This window comes from Elephantulus edwardii, unplaced genomic scaffold, assembly GCF_000299155.1.
Source record: "Elephantulus edwardii isolate Elephantulus edwardi_28Jun2011 unplaced genomic scaffold, EleEdw1.0 scaffold00028, whole genome shotgun sequence".
NCBI classification, from domain to species: domain Eukaryota; kingdom Metazoa; phylum Chordata; class Mammalia; order Macroscelidea; family Macroscelididae; genus Elephantulus; species Elephantulus edwardii.
In genome coordinates this window covers 7,470,649-7,495,301 of record NW_006399778.1, presented here as the reverse complement: position 1 = coordinate 7,495,301, position 24,653 = coordinate 7,470,649, and the positions used below count along the sequence as shown (strand labels likewise).

Here is a 24,653-nt window from a genome sequence, read left to right as displayed (position 1 = left end):
GCTTTCATTAAAGACAACTGCCTTGGAAAGCATTTGGGGCAGTTCTACTTGGTCCTTTGTATGTTGTTGTTGTTGATTGCCACTGAGTAGAGCACGACTCATGGCGACCCTATGAATAAAAGGCCTGAAGCCTTTCTATAATTATCACCATTTATCAAAGTTCATAGAGTTTCCAGAAGCAGGTTGTTTAGGAAGTGGATGCCACTCCTGCTTCCAAAGTTCTGTGTATGGATACTATATACTAAAACAGTCTCAATGGCAAACGGGGGCAGGAAGAGGGAATCTTTGGAAAACATTTAAATTAGTCATAGGAACTTGAATGTACTTATGTTTTTAAGGTCTTTTTGGCATAACATTCCTGGCCTTCTCCATTTTTAGAATGCTACTTCTCTTCTTCTTTTCACCTGAATTGATCTCTATCATTAGGTGACAATCTCTTCTCACTAAGAAGTCTTCCTGCCTTGGGGTACAAGCTGGTTCTAACAATGATGCATCTCATTCCCTTTCTGTCACTGGCATGAAGAGGGAACTGGGGTTAAACCAAGTGCTCCAGCCAAAGGCTCTGTGGCAGAGAGCACAGCATGTTTGGAGGGCTCCTGTGGCTGCATGACTGAATGAGGGGGTGGGACAGAAGCCAAGAGCCATGGGAAAAAACCCAGAGTTTTAAGTGGGACAGGGGAGGTGGCTGTAACATGACCAGGTTTGCAGTTTTGAATAGCCTATCCAGGTCGATCACTGTTGGAAAGCCTGAATTGGAGTTAGTCCAGAACAGACACAGGGAGAGCAGTTGGAGGGTACTGGTGTCTGCTGATACACACAAGCTGTGACCTATTCTTGCTTTTCTGAATCCTTTTGTCCATGTAGATGTGTGCTGTATAGATGGGTGCACTTGAGCTGACTTGCTCTTTTTACAATTTAATCTGACTCATTCCTTTTGTAAACAGTGAAGTTATTGAGGGCAGAGATTCCACTTTCTTTTCTCCTTCCATGTTCTGAATACCTAGGACACCTGGAACATACAATTAGACCGTGACTACTGAAAATTGCCCCAGAGCACCATCTTTTTTTTTTTTTAAGGAAAACAAACAAACCTCACCTCAAAGTAACCTTAATTGACATTACTACATTGACAGTAGATGCTGTTTTGTTTTGTTTGTGGTTCTGGCCATGTGGACAGAGGATTAGATAATGCAGAGGAAAATCTGAATTCTAAATCTCTTGCTACTGTGTTCTGTGGGCCAGCAGGATCCACATCACCCATTACCCTGGTATTCTTGTTTTGTTAGGTCCAGTACGACTCACAGTGGCCCAATAAGCAACATGAAAAATCTCAGGCCCCTTCCCTATCCCACAGAATTGGAATCTGCATTTCAACAAGATCCCCAGTGGGGGATTACCACCCACATTAAAGATTAAGAGAAGCGGGTATCTAACCTCCCTCTGTCCTACTGGGGATAATATTTGCACTTCAAATGTGGCATTTATCACTTCCTCGGTGGAGTCTGGCCTGCCTCTTTCCCTGCCAGGCTGTGAATTGCTCACGGGGTAGGAGTGGGGGTGAGCCTGAGTCTCAGGCAGTGCTGAGCTGAGTCAGTCATGCAAGGACCGGCCAGGGAGTTTTCAGAGAGTGTAAACAACACAGGAGGGGATTGTCCTTTTTTCTCCTCCAAAGCTGATGGTAGATTGAAGCCCTTATCAGAGAGGTGGCACCTTCTGGTTGGCAGCCAACTCCCTTTAACTCTGGAACTCTTGAAACGTTGAATACAACGAAAAGAAGTTGAAGCCCTAGCTTTCTGTCCTGGCCCTGCCGTTTATGAGCTAGGTGTGTTGGATGTTCTGTGAGAGGGTTTTTCAAGCCTTCCAAAGCTTTTGGCAAGTTTCTGTATACAATTTACAGGCTTCATCTGGGGCCCAGGTTGGGAGGCACTTAGCACGTGAAAGGAGGTTCCCCCTTTCCCTTTCACATCAATGCCCCTGTTCAGCATGAAGAAGCCAAAGAGTCTGCACCCCATTCCCAAATGAGAAACCCACAAGTGAGTAAGACAATTTCTTTGTTAAAAAAAAATCACCATTGGACTATACTTACCCTATCTTTGCTGGTCTTCGCTAGATCTTTCTCATTTCCTTCACCTACTCCCCCCACCCACCAAATTGTGCAGCCCTGTGATTTCATCCCTGTCCATGCTCACTCTTCTGCTCCCAACCTTTACCCCTTGCATCCCCATACATGTTTTTCACAATATTTTTTTTAAAAAGTAAAAGAAAAAAGAAAGGAGGGGAGGAACAATGAATTCCAGCGTGAAGGTGGCCCAAGATATAAAAGAAACTGGGTGATGGTCACCCCAGCAGCTCTGCCCCTAAGGGTGAACCCCAAACAACAGAATCCCAGTGGCCTCTGCACAAAGGAGCCCTAAGAGTTCACAGACTCCTGCACTTCAGTCAATTTAGGAAGCAGAATCCTTAGAGGCTCAGCCTGAGGATATGCAGAGACAGCCAGAAACTCAAATCTGATCTCTCAGACAGGCCCATCAGACCATTCACTCCCAAGGCTTTTCTGTAAGTTCAACCTTTGCCTGAAGTTCTTAACAGCTTAAAGCTAACGTCACCATGGGGGAAGCACTCCACTGGGGAAAGGGTTCCATATGTCTCTCTACAGAGTTCCTTTGAAGCTCAGGCCACAGAAGGAGCTGTGAAGAACACAATGACAGGACCTGGACAGGCTCTAAAGGGCTGTGGTAGGCAGGGCACTACTATACTCTTCACTCGGAAAGCCTGAGCTCAGAGGACTTGCTCCCTGCCTAGAGAAACCAGGCCTGGAGCCCTCAGATGCCCCCAAAGCCAGCTCTGGGCAGAGAACAGCAGAAAGTTTGAGAAGAGATGAAGGAACAGGGAAGAAATATTTCTATGTGATGTGGAGGTTCTATCTGCCTGAGCAAGCCATGCTCTGCCTGTTGAGCTCTGAGGTGGGAAAGGAATATTGTATCCACCTGATATATTTTCCATTCAGAAAAGGCTAAAGGAAAGGACTGCCTTCGCACTGTCACAGATCTGACAACTCAAGCTGTGAGGTTTGAAGTCTCTGGTTTCTTCAAAGTGTCTGTCCACACAGAACTCTTAGCATCTTTACCCCATTAAACTCCCCTGTGAGTCAATTAGGAATGACTGGTTACTAATTTGCAAAAGAATTCCCCTCTGTGATCTCGATTATACCTCATTCAGCTTTCATCATTTTTCGTCATTTTCCTTTTTATTGTTTGTCTAGTTCATATGGTTTAGTGCTTCCTCTTTGTTCTTCCTCAACGCTGTCCACTAGAATCATGGTTGGTGGGTCCATCCATTAGCAGAACTGCAAAACCAAAAAGCCAACAAATCTGAGAAGTTTCCCTGTGTTCTGTAAGGAGGCTGTGAGAGAACATGAAAAAGAAGGAGGGGTGTGGAACCAGACTGGCCAGTGTCTAAATTCCCACTTTGCTGCTGTTAACCGCATGACTTTAGGCAAATCATGTATCTGTAAAGTGCAGATTATATACCATCTAAAACAAGAATGATATGAGATAGCGAGTGGAAGTCCAATGCTAGGCAATGATGGGCAATTTATGGTCAAGAGTATCACAGTGATTATTACTAATCATATGGTTAGACTTTGGGCTTGCCACACAGCTATGGGTACTACCTAAAAATGCCAGACTGTGTAGCTAGAGCTAACATTTCCTGCCTCTCTCTCTACTAGGAATCAGGGAGGAAGAGCTGGGTTGAGAGCATGCAGAATGCCTTTTTTCAGAGTCAGAACAAGCACAGGAGCTGTGAGGCTTTTCTTGATTCAGGCAGTATTAACATCTTCACAATCACCCCAAGGTAGACACTAGTGTTACTCTCATTTTCACAGCGAAGGAAATGGCTCAGAGAGGTTAAACGCTTAGAATGTCTGGAGCACTTGCAGCTTACCTGGAGGCCCAGATATCACACAAAATACATGCAAGTCAGATGCTTCTGGAAACTGACATGAGTCACATAACCACACTTGTTTCTTTCAGAAGCTCTGGCATGATTTTGGAGGGGGGAGGGCGGGAGCACGCCAGTAGGAGTCTTTGCTCAGCTCCCTCGCCTGCAAAGGAAGTCTCCACCTTTGCAGGAGCTGAAGTGGCCTGGGTTATAGTCATGAGTATTATAAGGCTTTTATAAGAGCTGCCTTAGAAGGGAAGGATGACCTCTGATCTGGCTCAGCCCCTCCATGTCTTTCATCCCAGTCTGGGGCCAGGTTTATAGGAAACACATCTGTGAAAACACTTTGCAAAGAGGTGTGGTCCCAAAGCAGAATGCTATTGTTTTCTCCCCACTCCAGGAGCTGGGAGGCTGATTCCATCTGTGCTTAAATGGTAGCCTTACCCATCCTGTGACAAAGTGTGGGCTGCTGCCCCCACCCCAGCTGGGTGCCTCTTAGAAATGAAAATGTGCTCAAGTCCTCTCTCCCCTCCTTTCCACTAACAATCTGCTGCTCTCGCCTAACACGGCAAGCCTGTCCTCCATGAGGATCCTTCTGGGCAGCAGGTATATGTATCCCTTATGTAGGCAGTAGAAAGAGCCCTAGTGATGCAGTAGTTAAGCTCTTAGCTGGTAGCTGCGGGAATAAAGACCTGATAGTGTGCTCTCATAAAGACTGCAGCCTACAAAAGCCTATGGGGCAGTTTTTCCTTTGTCCTACAGAGCCACTATGAGTCAAAATCTACTTGATGGTGGGGGCAATGCCTGTGGATGGCAGAGGAGAGAGAAAGAAACAGATATACAAACCTTCCAGCGATTGCCACATTCATTGCATAAGACAAAGGTCGTCATTGGCTCATCAGCACTGCGTGTCTGCACCTAAGGGAGAGAGAAAGAGAAAAGAGAGGACAGCTCACAAAGCCACTCATTCACTTTAGGACTTGCCATGACTCTCACTGTCCATGGGAACAGGTCCAAATCCCAAAACTTCATATATTATTCCCACTCCACCGTCGCCAGTCTCTTATCACTGCGAAGCCCTGAATGTGTGCTTTCCTTTCCTCTCTCAATCAGCTCACCCCAGCCTCTCACGGGCTCCACTTTGACCTCTGTGCGGTCATCTGCATTGATCCTCCTGAACCGCAGTGGCGTCACTGGAGGAAGGAGGAGGTGCAGACTGTAACAGATGACACTGTCAAAGGCAGGTGACACCAAAATGACTGTTAACAGATTTTTCTGTGCAGTGCTTTGGCAGAAATGTATTTTTTTTTATATTTAAAAAGCCCTGTAGCTAGTTATTAAAGAAAAAAAGAATAAAAGCCCAGCTTACATGCATAAAAATACCTACGAGGCTAACACTGGGTGTTAATCAATTTTTGAACCTTCTAATTATTACACTCTTAGGGAGTCCTGGTGATTTAGTCTATATGGAGTTGCATTATTAACCCAAAGATCATGCTATCTTTGGTGGTTCAAATTTATATTGGTGAGCTCACTGAGAAAAAAACGGGCAGGCAATCTCCTCTCATGTAATTTACAGCCTTGAAAATCCAGTGGGTGGGTCAATTCTGACTCCATGGAAATGATTTGAGAAGTTCAGTCTGGTCTGAGCTGAGCTATCTTTTTTTAAAAAAAATTATTTTATTAATTTTAATAAACAATTACAGAGATTTGGATTTCCATTCATTCATTGTTACATGAACTATCATTCTAAATCAATGTGTTTGAGAGATACCCTCTGGCCTGAGCTATCATTCTTACACAATCGCAACAATGCTTTGAGTCACCCGGCTCCAACTGCTCATACTGCAGGCATGTACTGCTGTGTTTGTTGGTGTGTTGTTCTTATGTGCTATCAAATCAGAACTGACTCATGGCTGATTCTCCAGATTTTCAGAGGCTGTAAATCACATGGGAAGAGAGTGCACATCTAACAGCTGGTGAATTCGAACTACCTGCCTTTGTGTTGATAGTATAACTCCTTGCCCACTAGGCCACACTAGAGCTCCCTTTTGAGGCCATAGATATTCTTATAGATGCTGATTTCGCCAAACTTTCTGGTGTTTTAACTACTGTACGGTAGTAATCAGTATTTGTGAAGCACCACCTTTTAAGAATGAAGTAGAAATTAAACAAAAAGAAAAAAATAAAAAGGCTTCTGCTTTGCTATCACTAATCATGTTTTAATGTAGTGTTGAAAGATTTTACAAAACAATTTTGTTGTTAGTGTTCATAAAATCTCAGGATTACATTTCAACAGTTTTCAACTATATAATGTATTGATTAAAGTTGATAAAAAATGCTGTTATAAAATAGGACAGACATGGGGGCTCGGGGAGAGAATGGGAAAATAGTGGACAGATAATGAACATTGCATTAGATCAGATGAGGGAAAGAACAGTCCAAAAGGAGTATATGATTAGGTGTTATATGTATGACAACAGTCTGGAACAAGGGGTGCATTGCAGAGAGGGCTAAGGGGAGGGGTGGAGGGAAGAAAATGTGCAATAAAGAAAAAAAATTTTTTAATTTGATAAAAACCATTACCAAGGAGTCTGTATGGTTTGGTATGAGAGGAAATCAATGGGGTGAGGTGATCACACCATAAGTCACCACAGTGGGTGACACCAGCCCTAGTGACATCACTGCTGAGTGATGTCTCTTCTTGGACTTCCAGGCTCATCTCCTGCAGAAAGTATTCTCCCCCTCTCACCCCTGACCACACTCCATTGGACAGGCCTTACTGGTCCGAGCTCAAACTAGCTGGGGACATCTTTAGACCACTTGGCTCCTCTTCACTATTTCACGAGTGGAAGAGCGTGGGCCCAGAGAACAATGGGACATGAAGATCCTTGAGGCTGCTGAACGTTCTCTTTTTAATTCCTTATCCCCTCAACCATATTCTAGCCCTTTGAGGTGCAGAAATTCAGCTTCCCAAAGCAGACTCCTGACACCCCCAGCCCTGTTTAGATTCTCTACAGTCCACCCTAGATGGCTGTAACACATGAACACTTTGCTGACACTCAGCTATGATGCCACTAGCTGGAAGCCTGCCTTTTGGGAGTGTCCCCAGCTCATGAGCCTGCCCAGAGGACACCACTCAGCAAAGTCTTGTTGCTGTAGAGCAGCAACCCCTGAGAAAAGGTGATAGTGGGGTTTCTTTCTAAGAGAGACATTTTTGCTAATGGGTAATTTACTTCCTAAGGGAGGTGAGGCCCAGGAAGCACATGACTCCACATGGAGATATACTTGAGAGAAAGCAAGAGTACACACATCCAGCGTCAGATTCTTGAGTGTGAAAATTCTTTGAGGGCTCTCCCTAAATAGTGAGGGTGATCTATATTGATGCTGTAGCTATAGAATAGTTACTAAACAGAACAGTGTTCTGGAATTACTAGACATTCCCTAGAATCCAAGAATATTGGTGCACAGTGGCCTAAAGATAAGACAGGGCACTGCAATCCCAAAGGCACACGGCTTGAATCCACTAAGCTGCTCTGCAAGAAGATGGGCAATCTCCTTCTGTGCTACTTAACTGCCTCTGAAAACAGGCTGGAGGATCAGCTATGAGTCTCACACAGTAACAACAGCAAGGTCATAACATGTGCAACCCTGAAGGAGGAAGCGGTTGCCTAGGTTTAAATCCTTCAGAGAGGAAGGTCTCCACAGGCTTCCGTAGCTCCATGCCAGGGCCATGGTCCTCACCCTTGGGACTCAGGGTTAAATCCCTCAGACTTTATTGCCATTAGCTGTACTGTTGGTGCAAAGTCTGGATCTAAGAGTCCAAAGGCGTGAGCTATGATCACCTTTACCACTGACTGGCCATGCTATCTTGGGTCAAGGCTGCAAAGCCTGCCCTCTGTTTGGGTCTTGGATTCACTGGGTGAAAAATGAAGGAGCTGGGTTTCATATTGCTACATTCCCTTGTGACAATGTGTGACTCCAGAGAAGTTGTGAGGTCCCTGAGTCTGGCTTCCCTTAGTCTCAACACAGGGCAGACCAAAACACGCAGGCCACAGCTCATAGTTGTATATCTGAGTGATTCTATACCCCTGACTATTTTTTAGAAGCCACAAGTGTATCATGTTGGAGTATAAAGGCTTGCACAACTCTCTGCAGTCTGGGGCACGGTAGCCCTTTCTCCCCATATGGCTCTTCCTTGACCGCCTCCCTGATTCTTAGGTTTAAGTCCCTGTGGTTTTTGACAGGCCTCCTCCCTACGGTCATGCCCCTCCCTCACCCCATATGTGTACCTGGTTATAGGTGCAGTTCTTCTTCTTACACTTGCTGCACTGGAAGAGGTCAGTGGTGGTGCCACCGGTCTTGGCCATCTGGTGTTCACGGATGGCCTCCTGGGTCATGGCGTTCCTCAGTTCCCTCAACTCATCGCTGGCCATTTCCTGTGGAGAAATGATTCTGCCCTTCAGAGACAGACACCTCGTGGCACACCTGGTTTTCAGACAGCCTGACAGAGGGGGAGGGTACACACTGGAAGAAGTATAAGAGGAGCTGAGGAGAGGCCTGGAGCCCTGGTCCTGTCCCTAGTGGGTAAGGCCCTATCTGTAGTCTCCACTTGACCCCTTGGTGGATGGTCAATGCTGGGGGCTCTAGTTGGGCCATGCACAGTAGGATACACACAGGAATGCAGCAGGTGCGCAGTCTCTGCCTGAGGATAAGCACACCTGAGCACATCCCTACAACCTGGTGTTCACCCTGCCTGCCAGGACCTTAGCCACCTGCCTGGTCCTCCCTGCTTGAGCTTCTTCACCACTGCCCACTTGATCGCTGCTGTTGTTAGGTGCTGTCGAGTTGAGTATGATTCATAGCAACCGTGTGAACCACAGATTGGAACCCTGTCCCATTCTGTGTCATCCTCACCATCTCTGACACACTTAAGCCCAGTTCTTCTAAGTGGTATAGAGATGGTCTGTGCATTGCTGTACAGAGGTAACTCTTGGTTGCTGTGATGCTAAACACTATGACACTGATGTGTCAAATGCGATAATGGTTACCCATGGTGGACAGTGTTTGGTGGAGCTTCCCAATTAAAACAAGCTTGGAAGCAGGAGTGGCATTCACTTTCAAAATGGCTCGCCTCTGAAAACGCTATGACCAGTGCTCAGGTCTTTCATTCATAGGGTCGCTATGAGTCGTCTATGACTCGATGGCACCTAACAACAATAACAACAACTTTAGATAGGTCCCCGAGAGTAGACTTTCACAATGTGATATGCCTTTTGCTTTATTGATTACTGTTACCAAGAATGTTGATTGTAGATCCAAGCAAGATGAAATTGTTGACAATTTCAATCTTTTCACCATCTATCATGATGTTGCCTATCAGCCCAGTGGGAGGGTTTTTGTCTGGATCTATGATGTTCCCCTTATTTACTTACAGTCAAGACCTGATCCAGAGCCTGTCTGAGCTCTGACCACTGCCAGTCGATTCTCCGCCATGGGAACTTTGGTCTCAGCTCTTCCTGACTTGTTGCAATTACCTTGACCCCACTGGATCATGAAGCTCCTGGGCTCACACAACTCCTCACTTTTTTTTTCTTACAACTCCTCACTTTGAATGCATCCCAGAACGTGATTTCCTGCCGCAGAATAAAGTCCTCTGTTTCCTCTTCAATCTATTGCAAGCTTCCATTGTCTAGACCTTTTCTTTCTCTATCTCCTTGGGCATTTGACTTCAGTGACATAGGACACAATGTATTGGACTGCTAACCAAAGGTCAGCAGTTCAAATCTACCAGCTGCTTAGTAGGAAAAAGATGGGCAGTCTTTCTGAAAAGATTTACATTCTTGGAAACCCAATAGTTTGTTATTATGAGTTGGAACCAACTCTATGGTAGATTTGGTGGGATTTTTTTTTGCTTTTAAACTTCTTCTAGAGAAGCTCATCTTAAAAGTTGGTTTGGAGAAGTAGGGGGAGGAGAATGGCTGAAGCTGATATTAAGATAAGCATATGAATCTACCTAGATATTTGAAAAAAAATATAGCAAATATATAGCACACCCTACGTCCTGGAGATTGAGTCTCATGTTTTGCCAACTAATCTGGCTGGGCAGGTCCACATTGCATTCATGGTAGCAGCAGTCAAGAAACCAAAAGATAGGTTGAATTCGAGAAATTTGCTGTCAAGGACCTCTCCAAAGTCCACAAGAGTAAAATGTTAGTTTTAAAGACTAAGATGGCTCGATGCAAGCCATAGTATTTTCATTTGCTTCTTATGCATTTGAAAATTGACCATTAATAAGGATGACGGAAGAAGAATTGATGCCTTTGAATTGTGGTGTTGACAAAAAGTATTGAATATACCATGAACTGGCAAAAGAACAATTTCTTGAAGGCAGTGCAATCACAATCAACACCTTAGAGACCAAGATGGTGAAAGTTTGACTTTCTTACTTTGGGCATACTTTTAGGAGGAAGGAACCAGTGATTAGAGATATCATGCTGGGAAAGGTAGAGGGTCAACAAAAGAAAGGAAGACTATCAATGAGCTAGATGGATTGACGTGGTGTCTACACAACGGGCTTAAGCAGGACAGAGATCATGAGGAGGGCACAGGACAGGGCGGGGTGCAGGTCTGTTGTTCAGAAGGTCGCTATGAGTTGTAGTCAACATCACCACACCTAACCACCACCACAACAACAACAAATATTTGAAGAGGAATTCTGGTCGTGTGGCCCATATAGAGTAGTGCTGCTAACCCAATATCCAAGCCTCTCTGGTGATGCAAATCCACCAATGTCTCCAAAGGAGAAAAATGTACTTTCTCCTCCTGTGAGACTTTACAATCTCAGAAAACCTGCTGCAAGACCAGTTCTGAGTTGTTCTGACATGATGGCAATGAGAGAAATATTTTTGTTTCTGTTAACTATACTTTTTTTTTTTTAAAAAAAAAACACAACCAAACAACATTCTCACATTATTCCCATTAGAGAATATAGGCAGAAATTTATTTTTTAGTTTAAAACAAATATGATTTTTCTAATATCCTGTTAACTACTTCTATTTCTTCAGGAGCACGGGTGGCTTAATTGTAGGGAGCTGTGCGCATAGTTCGAATCCACCAGCTGCTCTGCAGGAGAAAGATGGGCAATCTCCCCATCTGCAATTTAGAGCCTCTGAAAACTCACTGGAAGCTCAGCTGTGAATCATTTCTGACTTGAGGGCACGTAGCAACAACAACAATTCTCATTCCTGAAAAGCCCAGATGACATAATATATAAGCACTAGGCTACTCACCACAGGTTCCTATTTCAAATTCATCAGTGGTTCTGCAGGAGAAAGGAAAAAAAGACCCATCTGCTCCCATAAAGACTACAGCCCTGGAAGGCCTGTGGGGCAGTTTTCTCCGACCTAAAAGGCACTATAGACTAGAATCAACTAGGTGCACACAACAACAAGAGCACATTTCTCAGGCCTTGGAGAACAGAGTTGGCACACAGAACAAAGCATCTGTATCAACCTCAATTGGGCTTCCCGATAAAAAGGCAAATTCCTAGGAGTCTGAATCTTTGCAGGCAGAGCTCAGGAATTAGCATTTATCCTAGGGTCTCCAAGCTATTCTGAGTCATGATAATGTTTAAATTCTAAATGTATCTTAAATGCAAGAAGCTCTGGTGGTGTAGTCTGTGAGGAGCTGCGCTGTTAATGCAAAGATTCGAATCCACCAGCAGCTCCGAGGAAGAAATATCAGTGATCTCCTCCCATGGGATTTACAGCCTTTGCCCAGTGGAGGGTCAGCTATGAGTCAGTTCTTAATCTACACCAATGCGTTTTGAGCTTATTTTAAACTTAATAGCTAGCATGGATTACAGAGAGATACATAGGAAAAACAAGTTAACCCAAAGGCAAATGAAGGTTTGTTTGGGGTTTTTTTTTTACAAAAAAGCAAGCTAGTTTCATTTGGGGAGATTTTTCCAGAGCAAAATGCATTTATCTATTGAAAATTTATTCGATGCCAATTTATGTAATGCCTCTAATTACAGTGCCATGCTAGTAAACTGATTTTGGAAACAGGAGTGGTTGTGAATGAGCCCTAATTAGTAGAGTTTGCCAATTTACATGGAAGAAATACTCTTACCATGGCCAATTTACAACAGGATAGGGCAAGGTTCAGATCTGTTATTCATAAGGTTGCTAGGAGTCGTTGTTGACTCAAAGGCACCTGATAACAACAACAATGTGATGTAACTGAATGAAGAATGGGACTAGAGGGACAGAATCTGTTTTCTTGGGCTGGAAGGCAGCGCCAGCACACCGCTGACTCCAAGTCTTAAGGATTTAGATATCTCGCTCCCCAGGAATGCTAATCTGGAAGGGCGTTGGCGGGTGCCCTCCAATCACTTCTGACTCACTGCAACCATATGCGTATCAGAAGGAAATGTGTCTGGGTCCTGCAGCATTCTCACAATGGTTGCTGTGTTTGAGCTCATTATTACAGCCAACGTGTCAATATGTCTCATTTGGGATCTTCCTCTTTTTTTATTGACTTTCTACTTCTATTGTTGTTGTTAGGTTGTAGAGTACGACTCATAGCGACCCTATGAACAACAGATCTCAACCCTGTCCTATTCTGTGCCATCCTCCCAATTTTTGACACAATCAAACCCAATGCCACAGTCACTATATCAACCCACCTCATTGAGGGTCATTCTCCTCTTCTCTGTCCTTCTAGCTTCCTAGGCATGATTTTCCTCTTCAAGGAATAGCCTCTCCTAGCAACATGCTCAAAGGATGTAAGACAAAGCTTCATCTTTGCCTCCAAGAAGCACTCTGGTTGCATCTTCTTCAAGACATACCTGTTTGTTCTTTTGGCCATTCATGGGATGGATATTTAGCACTCTTCCAATACCACAGTCCAAAGGCACCAATTCTTTTTCTGTCAGCCTTAGTCACTGTCCAGCTCTCAGAAATATAGTGTTGTCATTGTTGAGTACCATCGAATCGGAACTGACTCATAGCTGACCCTCCAGCAAGTTTTCAAAGGCAGTTAATCGCACAGGATGTTGCCCATCTTTCTCTCGTAGATGCATAGTAAGTGACCAAAAGACCTTGGCCTAAATCAGAAATCAGGTGCACCTTAGTTCTTAAACTGATATCATTGCTTCTCAATAATTTGGAGAGGTCCCTGACTAGTCCAATACATTTCCTGATCTCCTGAGCACATAAGCAAGCGTGCGCGCACACACACACTCAGGCAAACTGCCAAGAGTTTCAGAAGGTTCCGAGGTATTCTATGGCCTAGTTACAGACTCCAGGACCCTAACACATGTCACTATTTTTCTCTGAGCCACTTTGAGTTTCTAAACTTCCCTCTAACTCAGTGTACATTTCTGGGAGGGGGTCTTTTCTATTAGCTCTGGCAGTAAAGAGCTAACCATGTTGTAAAATATGCACAAGGCCTCCAGGATAAGGACTCTGAAACAGATCTAGGTTCCTGTCTTTGTTCTCTCACTTACTTATTGTGTATGACTGTTTTAATAGGTTGAGGATAATATTTCCTCCTTCATGACATTGTGCTGCAGTGATACCAAATGGTTGGTGAATGAGCCAGTTACACTAATTGGGGACAGAACTTTATACATACTAACCTTCTAAACATTTCACGTATATACTCTTTCCCATTGCCACTAAGCCAGAACTGACTCATAGCTGATCATCCAGTGGGTTCTCTGAGCTATAAATAACACAGAAGGAGACTGTCCATCTTTCTCTCATGGGGCAGCTGGTGAACCTCCAGCCTTTGGTTAGCTGTGCGGGTCCTTCCACGGGGCCACCAGAGCCCCCTTCATATATATTATTAATTATTCGTGAGATTATGATGGCGCTGTTATTATCCCCATTTTACAGACGGGTAGTGAAGGGTTTATTAATTTGTCCAAGATCACACAGATAAATAAATGGCAAAGGTAGGATTCACACTCACATTTCTATGCTTTGCACGTACTCCCTCAAACAGGGGCTCCTTTTCTTCCTCTGTATGACCTTCACTGACCGAGCTCTCTCAGTCCCTCTTTTGTGCTCTCCTACTGTGGCTCTGTCATACTTCTCACCATGTTTGTGTTTGTACTTGTTTGTAAACATGTCTGTCTTCCCAGTCTGGATGGTGCTCCATGGAGATGGGTACTCTTACTCTGAATTATGCCTAGAACAGATAGGACTCAACAAGACTGATAGGCAGGCAGTATAACAAAGTGGTGAAGCCTCGGCTTGCCTCCTGTGTGCATAGGCAGAACCTCAGCATCTTCATCTGTAAAATGGGTCTCTCTCTCTCATTGCTGTTAAGTCAGAACTAACTCACAGCTGACCCTATACTGTGTTCCCAAGGTTATAAATTGCACTGCAGAAGAGTGCCCATCTTCTCTTGAGCCACTGAATAGATTTGGGCCATGAAAGAGGCCTTTGGGTCACCAGGACAACTCCCTATGGACTATACCACCTGAAATGAGCATATTAGTATAATAAATATACAATAAGTAAAATTAGGCAATGCACTTAAAAGGAGCGCAGGTGGTCTCGTGGCAAGAGGCTGCGCTGCAATCCTGAAGGTACGTGGTTTGAATCCACCAGCTGCTCTGCTGAAGAAGGATGGGCAGTCTCTTCCTGTGCCATTAACTGCCTCTGAAAACCCGCCAGAGGGTCAGCTATGGGTCAGTTACGACTTGATGGCCCACAACAACAACAACAAAGCACTTAAAGTCTTAAGTTCGATTCAGAGCTTAATACTCATTAGCTGTGTTCTGTATCCAGAGATTCCGGAAGCCCAGGGTGGGTGAGGGGGGCAGCCTACACACAAAGGGCCTGGCTCTGGAGGAGGCAGCTGCAGGGAAGCAGCGAGGTCATGACTTGAAAAGCCTCCCTTCTCATCTCCACTGAGTCACGAGCCATGCATCCTGGGGCACAGTAAGGGAGCCCAGCCTCTGCTCCTCTGGGTTGGGTAGGGGTCGGGCCCTCACCTCTGCCGTCATCTTGGCAATGAGGCCAGCAGAGATGGCGCCAGTGAGCACATTGCGTCGCAGGCCTGGGTTCCTGGGATCCTTGAGATTGCTGATCCGGCTCCGCACACGGTTCCGGTACTTCATGTCTGTGCTCTTGAGCTCCTGATAGATATGTGCCATGGTCAAGGGCCAGCCAGCCACTCATGGAGGGGGAAGCAAAGAATGGGGAGCCTTATACCGATGCCGGCGCTGCCTCTGCCCCTGCTGTGACTTCTGTAGGGACAGGCGCCTTCATGCCCGCTGCCTTGAGGAGTGGGAGACCTCAACTAGCTCTGGGGGTCAGCCAAGTATCAGAAACAAAAAATCGCTCCCATGGTGAAGACCGTGGTATCGGTATCCCTTGTATGACCTCAGGTGGGGCACGTGCCCTCTCTGTGCCTTAGTTCCTTATGGAACCCCTATAAATTCATAAAATAGGATTCACTTCTCTTACAGAGCTGTCATGAGGATTCAACCAGCTAAACCATAAAACACACTGGCTTGGTACCTGGGACACACAAAAGGCTCAACATTAAGGGTTGGTTGCTGGGGTGATGACAAAGATTAAGATGACCCCTACCCTGGAAAGGTCCCAGGGAGTCATGAGTCCAGTGTTAGAGTCTGTTCTAGGGGAAAGGTAAGGTTAGGAAACACTGCTCGCTGCTGCCTCCAGCGGGAATTCACCACTCCGCCCATCCACATGTTCAAAAGTATTGCAATATAGAACTCTGTTGAGGCGTGATTAATCTGACGTTTCTGAATACAGGCATTGTTACTGCTGTTATATGTGCAGTCAAGTCAGGACCAACTCATAGTTGACACTCCAGAAAGTTTTCAAGGCCGTAAGTTGTACAGGAGAAGATTGTTTGTCTTTCCTCTGCTGAGCAGGTGGTGGATTCAAACTCTGTGCCTTTGGGTCGGCATACAACTCCTTACCACTATGCCACCAAAGCTCCTGCTTTTTTAAAAGTTCGAGTTACAACACTGTTTTTACAAGAGATCTATGTTAGAAATTGTTTTTACTAACTAAATATGTGTATCATAGAACCGCCACCATCGTATCTGTTATCCCTATGCCTCCATAACCGTTCTGTGGAACCCACTTTGGGAATTGCTGGTCAGAATTGCTTTCCTCATTAACACATGAGGAAGCAGAGACTTAGAAAGGGTGAGGGCTTGCTCAAGGTCACAGGGTGACTTACTGGCAATGCAGGGCTGGAAGCCAGAACCCTCTCCTATTGGTAATGTTCTCTCTACTAGCTCAGCAGGAAGTCAGTCCTAGCCACTGACCACATCACGTTCTCCACCTTGCATTCCAGGCAGGCCTCCTTCACCGCCAGGCTGGCTTCTTCGCTTCCCACTCACTCCACCCATCTCCACCCTCTGGGAGCTTGGGGAACACAGCCTCACTCTCTCGATTGCCTGAGCCAAGCCGAATCAGGAAGACGAAGCTGCTGCTGGGAAAAACCGTAGACAAGAAAGAGGCTGCAGAATTGTGGGTAAATAGGAACAGCTGACTCCCTAGAAGATGAGAGTGTTTCTTCCACTTTTCAGTTGTTGCTACAACTCAATTAAGGAGGTGAAAAGAAAGGTATGTGCCACAACACTTTTGAAAGCTCATAATTGTGTTAAAAAATTTGTATTGAGGATTCCTGGAAGTATGTATTGGTTTGATAAATGGGCACAGTGAGTGAGGCTGGCAATGTCTTTGCCAGCCTTCTCCTCATTCTTCATCCATTTCCTGGAACTACAGGAGAGGACGATAAGGAGCAGACCTGGGACTGTCTGACCCCTCAGTGCTTCCTTGTATGTGCCACCAGCCACCATAAACCAGGATCGCTTCAAAGAGGACACACAGTTCTCTCCCCACAGACCACTCACCATCTAAGAACAAATTGCTGCACTGGCCTTGGTGCAGCTGAAATCTGCTCTCTCCTTCAGAGGAGGGACACTTAGTGGAGAAAGAGGATGGGGAGGAAGGGAGGAAGTACAATTTTGTACTGGATCACCCACTTTCTGTTTCAAACTAAGCAGAAGGTGGAAGGGACCTGCTAAAGGAACTACTGTTGCAGATAAAACCAGAAGAAACTCAAGACTGCCTTGATCTCTCATACTTTGTGTTCCTGAATGAAGAGGAAATTATGAAATTGTTCCCTCAAACCATGCTGGTTAATAATTAAGTGATGGTCAGGCAATACTAAGGTGTTTTGGTGCTGCTCTAGTTAAAGGGCTTGGTTGCTAATCAAAAGACTGGCAGTTAAACCCATCAGGTACTCCACAGGAAAGATTACCGCTTTGGACTCTATGGGGCAAATCCACTCTGTCCCATGAGTTGGAATCAGTGGTAGTGGATTTTGGAGGAAACTACCAGAAAATATATTGAAAGATATTAGGCTGAGCCTCAGAGAAGAGATTAGAGGAGGAAAGGTTGTCGTGTGCAGGCTGATCCCTACTTTTCTACCCTCTTCTGGCCACTAGTCCACTCCAGCAATGTCAAAGGCATCACTTGCATCTTGTATGACACTTGGAATGACACTGAGGTCTTGTCCTCTGGGGACTGCTCCCTACTTCCTCCTTCCTCCTCTTTGGCATGCAGAGTTTTGCTGCCAGTAAATGAAATGCTATCCTTTTATTCAGTAGAGTCATCATAGTAAAGGGCAAGATTTTCACTAAGACAAACAAAAAGAAAGTTTCCCTTTTGTTACAATGGGCCAGTAGGCCCGTATCACTCTGATGGTCACCATCTTTGTGTACACAGAACCCCTTTCAGAGAAGTTGGAGAAGTGGGGCATAAAGGAAAGAACTCAGGACACAGAATCCAAAGATCAAGGCTTGGCAAGTCTTTTCCATTTTTCTACCAAGGTCCAAAGACCGGTCAAGCTCTGACACCCTCTAGTTCCTGAGCCTTGGTTTTCTCATCTATCCAGTGAGAACAACAATATCTGTTTCACAGAGATTGCTGAAGATTAATGGAGGTGGAAGTGTTAATCACCCACCACAGTGCCTGGCACATAGTTACTGGGTATCGTCAAGTCAGAACTGATTTATAGATGACCCTCTAGTGACTTTTCAGAGACTGTAAATCACATAGAAGGAGACTGTCTTTTTCTTGAGGATTCAAACTACTTGCCCTTGGGTTGGCAGCACAATTTTTTATCAATAACTTTCCCTATGCAGATAACACTACCCTGATTGCTAAAAATAAGGACTTAAAGCTCTTAACTGCAGAAAATCAGAGACTAAAGCCTTCAACATGAATTGCATCTCAATGTCAGGAAAACAAAAATTCTCACCAATAGGCAACATCGTAGTAGATCGAGAAAAGATTGAAGCTATCAAAAACTTCATCTTACTTGGATCCACAATCAATACACTTAGCACCAGCAATCAGGAGATGTATTGCACTTGAATAATCTGTAGTCAAGGACCACTCCAAACTGTTGAGAAACAATGAAGTCAATTTGAGGGCTAAGGTATGACCAATTCAGGCCATGTTCTTGTCAATTACTTGCATCTGAGGGCTGGATGCAAATACGTAAATAAGGATGACTGAAGAAGAATTGATGCCTGCCTGTGAGGTGTGTTGAAGAGTGCCAATATCCCAGGGACCGCCTTCTTGGAGAAGGTGCAGCCAGAGTGCTTCTTGGAGGCAAGCATTGTGACACTTCATCTCCCATACTGTGGGCGTGTTGCCTTGAGAGGCTATTCTTTGGAGCAGGACATCATACTTGGAAAGCTGGAGGGATGGTGAAAGAGAGAAAGACTCTCAACCAGATGAATTTACACAGTGGACTGGAGCAATGAGCTCAGGCATGTGAGAGATTGTGAGAAGGGCACAGGTAAGAGAGGGTTCCAATCTTTTGTTCATAGGGATACTATGGGTCATAGTTGACTTGACGGCACTTAACAACAACAAACCACCAGAGCTCCTTTGATAGAGACTAAAATATGAGAGCTGTTGTCCTTAGAGAATAGAAGAAGGGAAGGGCTGATTATGAGAATGCTGGGCTCTCTGCCTTCTCTGATTCACGTGGTGACAATTTGACTTATGGAGGCATACTTAGTGGCTGAGCCCAGGGTTCTAGAATTATACTTTCTGGGTTCAAATCCCAACTCAGCCACTATTAGCTGTATGAGTTTTGATAAGTGACTCAAGCTTTATGAATCTCAGTTACCTCATCTGTAAAATGGGATCAATCATGGAAACTTGTGAGGTTGGTCTGAACATTAAATGAGGTACTATTCCTAAAAATGTTGGCAAGAAGCTGACAGATGCAAACCTTAATTTATACATATTAGTTATTAATGATGGCTCAGTGGTAAGGAATTGCATGGCCAACCCAAAGGCATGTGATCTGCCAGCTCCAGGAGAAGAATGGGTGATCTCCTGTGTGATTTACTGCCTCTGCAAGCCTGCTGGACTTCAGTTATGAGTGGTTCTGACTCAACAATACATAACAACAAAGTCAGGATGGGGAGCACTAGCTCAGGGGGTGCTAGGGAGTGTTTTCTCCCACCTTCACCGCCCTGGGTCTCTTGCATTTAGGCTTGGCACTAGACAGACTCAGCACCACAGTTCCAGAACAGCTTAAGGATATGATCTTCGATTTCTGATGCCATCTGGTCACAGTTGACCCCATAGTCCTTATAATCGTCTGAAAGAGAATAAGAAAACACAGGCATCAACCAGACCCAAACAGTGAAATCTTCTTGTACTGAGAACTCCAGTGTTTCTGCATCCCTCCCACGGAGCAAAGCAAGCTGGAGGCTCCCCTCCCCTTAGGAAGCCCCGCCCCTAGCCACTTCCCCTGCCCCAGGCCCTCTCACCATCTGCCTTCAGGGCTGCTGACAGCATCTCCACACATTTGTCCCGGACAGAGTCTCCTGTGAGATAGCAGGGGGCCAAGAGACACACGGAGGGGGCAAACGTGGGGGTCAGGGGGCTGCTGGGTGTTTTGGGGGTCTCTGCTTTTGACTTGGTGCTGTTTGATCTGAGGATGACAATGAATAAGAGAACATGTTGGCACTAAGTGAACAATGTATTAAGTGAGCTCTGTTCTAGATGATCTGCACTAATCTTTGTAACAACCCTCTGAAGTAGGTGCTATTTCAGACACTTGACATGGATCAACTCATTTAATCCTTGTAATAATGCCATGAGCCTGTACTATTCTGACCCTCATCTCAGAAATGCATTTTAAAGCACTTAAAAAATTGTAGTTTGAGTGAATGTTTACAGAGAAAATTAGACTGCAGAGAGTTAAAAAAAATTAGTTGTTAACTTCTGAATTAATCCTGATTCATGATAATCCTATGTGTTTCAGAGCATCTCCACACCCTGGAGTTCTCAGTACAAGAAGATTTCACTGTGTTTCAGAGAAAAATTTCATAAGATTTTCATTTTTATGTCTTTTTTAAATATAATTTTTTATTTTAATTGTGATTTTAAGGAAAGCTTATAGAAAATTTAGATTTTCATTCATTCATTACTGCACAGTTTATCGCCTCTCCTTCCCCTGCCCCCGTTCACTTTTTAAAAAAATTCATTGTTGTACAATTACCTCCCTCCCCCAAGTCTTCTTTTCAATGTACCTCTTATTCTGGACTATTGTCATACAATAGAAAGTTCTTTCCTTTATTTGTTCCAATACAGTATCATTATTTATCTCCTCTTTTCTTAGATTCCCTCTAACCCTCATGTCAGTCTTGTTTTTTAACAGTAGGGTTATGCAGTATTTGTCCTTTTGTGACTGAGATATTTCACTCAGCATAATGTCCTCCAGGTTCACCCATGTTGTGTAATATTTTATCAGTTCCTTGTTTTTCAGTGCGGTGTAGTAGTCTATTGTGTGAATATACCATAGTTTTTCTATGCATTCATCTGTTGATGGTCATTTGGATGCTTCCATCTCTTTGCTATTGTGAATAGCACAGCAATAAACATGGATATGCATATATCTGTTTGGGTAGCAACTATGGTTTCTTTAGGGTATATTCCTAGTAGTGGAATTGCTGAGTCAAATAGTTATGACCTCTTGAAAATAGATCATCAGATTTTTCTTCCCCAAACCATCAAGCCTTTTATCATTTGTGTCACTTAGGGACCCCATCATTTTAGAAATAGACACATTATTAAACAGCCTGCTTTAGTGTCAGAAGTTCTGATGGCGTAGCCCATAGGGAGTAAGTTCTGGTGGCCTAGTAGGTAAAGAGTTGGGATGTCAACCCAAAGGCAGGGGGTTCGAATCTATCAGTTTCTCCTAGAGAGAAAGAAGGACAATCTCTTCTGTGTGATTTAAGCCTCTGAAAACCCACTGAAAGGTGAGCTATGAGTTCTGACTCGAGGGCAATGTACAACAGTTAGCAAGGGTAGTGCTGTTAAACCAAGGCCATGTCTTTCTTCCTGTGCAATTTACAGTCTAGGAAAACCCGCTGGAGTGTCAGCCAAGAGGTGTTTCTGATTTGATGGCACTGAGGGTTATTTTAGTTTGCTTTCATTAACCATCTGGAAACCAGTAGAACCAGGATCCAAACCCAGCCAAACTCCAGCACTCATTTTCTTAACCAACCTCTATGTGAGTAACAGAACAGTGTAATAATGCCAGTAACTATACTACAACTCATAGTATACTGTGCTAGCTGGCTTATGTACATTATGTCATTTAGGCATTCATTCAGTCATAAATAGTCACAGAGACCTATTCTCTGGTTACTAGAGGGCAAAAAACACAGAAAAAGCAGACAAGTAAGAAAAGCTCCCTCCCTCAATGAGTTAATTGTTTATGCTGATTCATAATGATGCCATGCACACTGGAAGCAATCTCTGATAGTTTAGCTTGGGTCGGATACACCTAAGTTCTGAATGTGATATCCTTGCTCTTTAGCATTCCCCCCCCCCCCAAAAGGTCCTTGGCAGTAGATTTCCCCAATGCAATATGTTGTTTTATTTCTTAACTGCTGCTTTGTGGAAGTCATAAATTAAAACTGGCCAGGGCTCAAACTGTGATTGCTATAGGACCTTTTCCATTTTCATGAAGAGAATGCTGAGTGAAGTGATTAGAGGCATCCCCCAAGCATCCTAGGGCACGAGGCTGTGCCTTACTGTGTATAACTTAACCCTCACTGCTCTTCCTTCAGGGGGTTTTCAGAGGTTGTATATCAAACAGGGGACTGGCCATCTTTTTTTTTTCAGGGCAGCTGGTAGATTTGAATCATCTGCCTTTTGGCTGGCAGTACAACTCCTTATCCATTAGGCCACCAGAGCTCCTGTATAACTTAAGAAATATAAGACGAGTCATATAGTGACCTACAGTGCAGTTTGATGCAAAACATTCTGAAAAAAAAGAAGTCTCTTTAATTTCTTGGTAGAAACGCATAGAGGTGTGGAAGTGTGTGGTTTGCACGGGCAGTGTTAAGTTGCTCAGGACAGTTGCAGCAGGAGGAGCCGGGGAAGTGGTGACTTGAGAGAGAGCTGGAGAGAAAGGATCTGGCCAGATTCTCGGACTTGTGGATGATGATAATGAAAGTCACCATTTACCTATGGTTGCTGTTCATATTCATGGCAACCCTTGGACTTGCTAATTAGAACAGCTCTGGTGGTGCTCACCTGCTAACTGAAAGATCCAAACCCAGCGGCCACTGCAAGGGACAAAGATATGACTATCTGCTTCCATCAAGATCAGAACCTTGGAAGAAACACTGTGGGGTAGTTCTACTCTGTCCTTCAGGGTCTTTATGGGTCAGAATCATTCGACAGCAAGAGATGTGACTTGGACTTTGCTACTATTTATTCTTCTCTGTCACTCTGCAAGTTACATATTGTTGTTAACTGCATGCAGTGGTCTCTGACACATGGAGATCCCATGCAGAGGCTGCCGAGCCCTGTGCCAGCCCCATGACCAGATCACTGTAATCAATAGGGGTTTTATTGAGAACCTCAGCAAAGTCAAGTGGTTTAGTGATAACTGCATGGTTCCCTCCTTTTTAGAGTTGTTTCTGCACTGTTCTGAGTCTTGGCTGTCAAGAACTCTCTGCCTTTATCCCTAAGCCTTTCTGTCTTCTCTTCCAGTAACTCATCAGGTTCTGTCAAGTCAATCCTGATGCTCACAGTTCAGGAAAAAGTGACTTTGCAGACCTGAAGAAATTAAGGTCTTTTTCTCCAGGGTCTCTCCACATTGAGCACATGGAAGGACCTAGAGGGCTGCTGTGTTTTTAACTTCAGAGGCACTATTTACCTCTTAGCCTGAGTCTCTCCTGGTGTTAGTTGTATAGTGCACAGCCTGGGCAGCAGTACCAGGCAGTCCTGGAGTGGAATTCCTAGGCTGCTTTTCACATCCACTTTCAGGCTATGAGAGTGCTTCTTCCTTTAGGAAGAAGAGGAAGCTTGGCATCTAATCAAGTCTTCTTGGGATCAAGGAGTTGTATTCCAGGATTGAAAAACTGATAACAGAAAAATGCCAACTAACAGCCAATTGAGATTCCTTAACATGAACTCTATTGGTGACCTCCTTGTCCTCCAACCCTTCCTGTTTAGTCTAGCCTTGGATCCCCTCTCTACAGTGGTTACCCTAAGACCACAGGGATTTCTGTGTTTTCTGGAGCCTTGTGGTTCTTCACAGGCAGCCATGGGGGCAGGAAAGGAGGGGAGAAAGTCCCAGGGAACTATGCTCTGTTCTTACCAGGTTCATATTTTAAATTCTTATAAAAGTTGTTCAACGAGATTCCCCAGCTTTTATTTATTTCTTTTTAGGGCAGTTTGAAACTTACTGTTCAAATAACTTACCCTAGCTTCTACCAGACTCTGCCAGACAACTGGGTGGCCAGACAGCTGGGCTTATGAATAGAGAAGCTGAGGTCTAGCCTCAATATTGCCTGGAGTTAGATTTTAGCAGGAGACAAGGGTATAGGAGGTGAGAGAAGGCACAGGAGGGCAGGAATCTAGAGACCAAGGGATTTTCTGCAATTAAAATAGTCTCCTTGCATCTAACTCTGAACTTTCACGTGCCCTGCACTGATATTCCCCACACTCTCTGGTCCTTTTACAATCTACTTGCCACATTCAAGCTGATCTTCTCACTCAGCGGCTCAGCGGCTTTGACTCTCTAATGGCTTCCCATCATGCTTAGCAAGGATCAACCTCTTAACAGGGGCTCCAGCCCCTCCACAACTGTCCAGTGTCTTTGACTTCATCACCTGTTTCACAGTTTATGATTTCCTTCTGTTCCTCGGACACATTGGTGACACCTGCCCCAGTGCCTTTGCACTGGTGAGTCCCTCCTCCAGATTTCCCTAGACTATGGCCATCCAAGATCCCTGGCAGGGCAGTTGTTAAAAGTACTTGGGTGCTAACCAAAACGTTGGTAGTATGAACACACTGGTTGCTAATGGTTGCTACTTCCAAAAATATTTACAGCCTTGGAGACCCCTCTGGGCCAGTTCTATTCTGTCTTACAGGTTTCTATGAGTTGGAACTGACTAGATGGCATGGATTTTGTACCTGTCCAGCAAATGTTTTCAGTGAGGCCTTCCCTGGTCATGCCAGCCAAGGGAGATTGTCTCTGCACATTACATTCTAGCACATTGTTCAATTTCTTCCCTTCATGGCACTCATCCAAACCTATAACTTGTTTAATGTTTATAAACATCACCTTCACCCCCAGTGTATGGAGTTCCAGAGTACAGG

General features: G+C 44.5%; 1 protein-coding gene across 1 annotated transcript in view; it reads right to left on the bottom strand.

Annotated features, from left to right (window-relative positions):
* Positions 1–3,333: 3,333 nt before the first annotated feature.
* TCEA3 (transcription elongation factor A (SII), 3) overlaps positions 3,334–24,653 on the bottom strand; it is a 40,716-nt gene continuing 19,396 nt past the window's right edge. Inside the window, exons 6-11 of the mRNA XM_006883533.1 lie at positions 19,799–19,962; positions 19,570–19,626; positions 14,951–15,105; positions 8,235–8,381; positions 4,789–4,860; positions 3,334–3,346 (exon numbers count right to left, since the gene is read on the bottom strand). Coding sequence (XP_006883595.1) covers positions 3,338–3,346; positions 4,789–4,860; positions 8,235–8,381; positions 14,951–15,105; positions 19,570–19,626; positions 19,799–19,962 — 604 coding nt within the window. The 3' untranslated portion in view covers positions 3,334–3,337. The remainder of the gene's footprint in view (positions 3,347–4,788; positions 4,861–8,234; positions 8,382–14,950; positions 15,106–19,569; positions 19,627–19,798; positions 19,963–24,653) is intronic.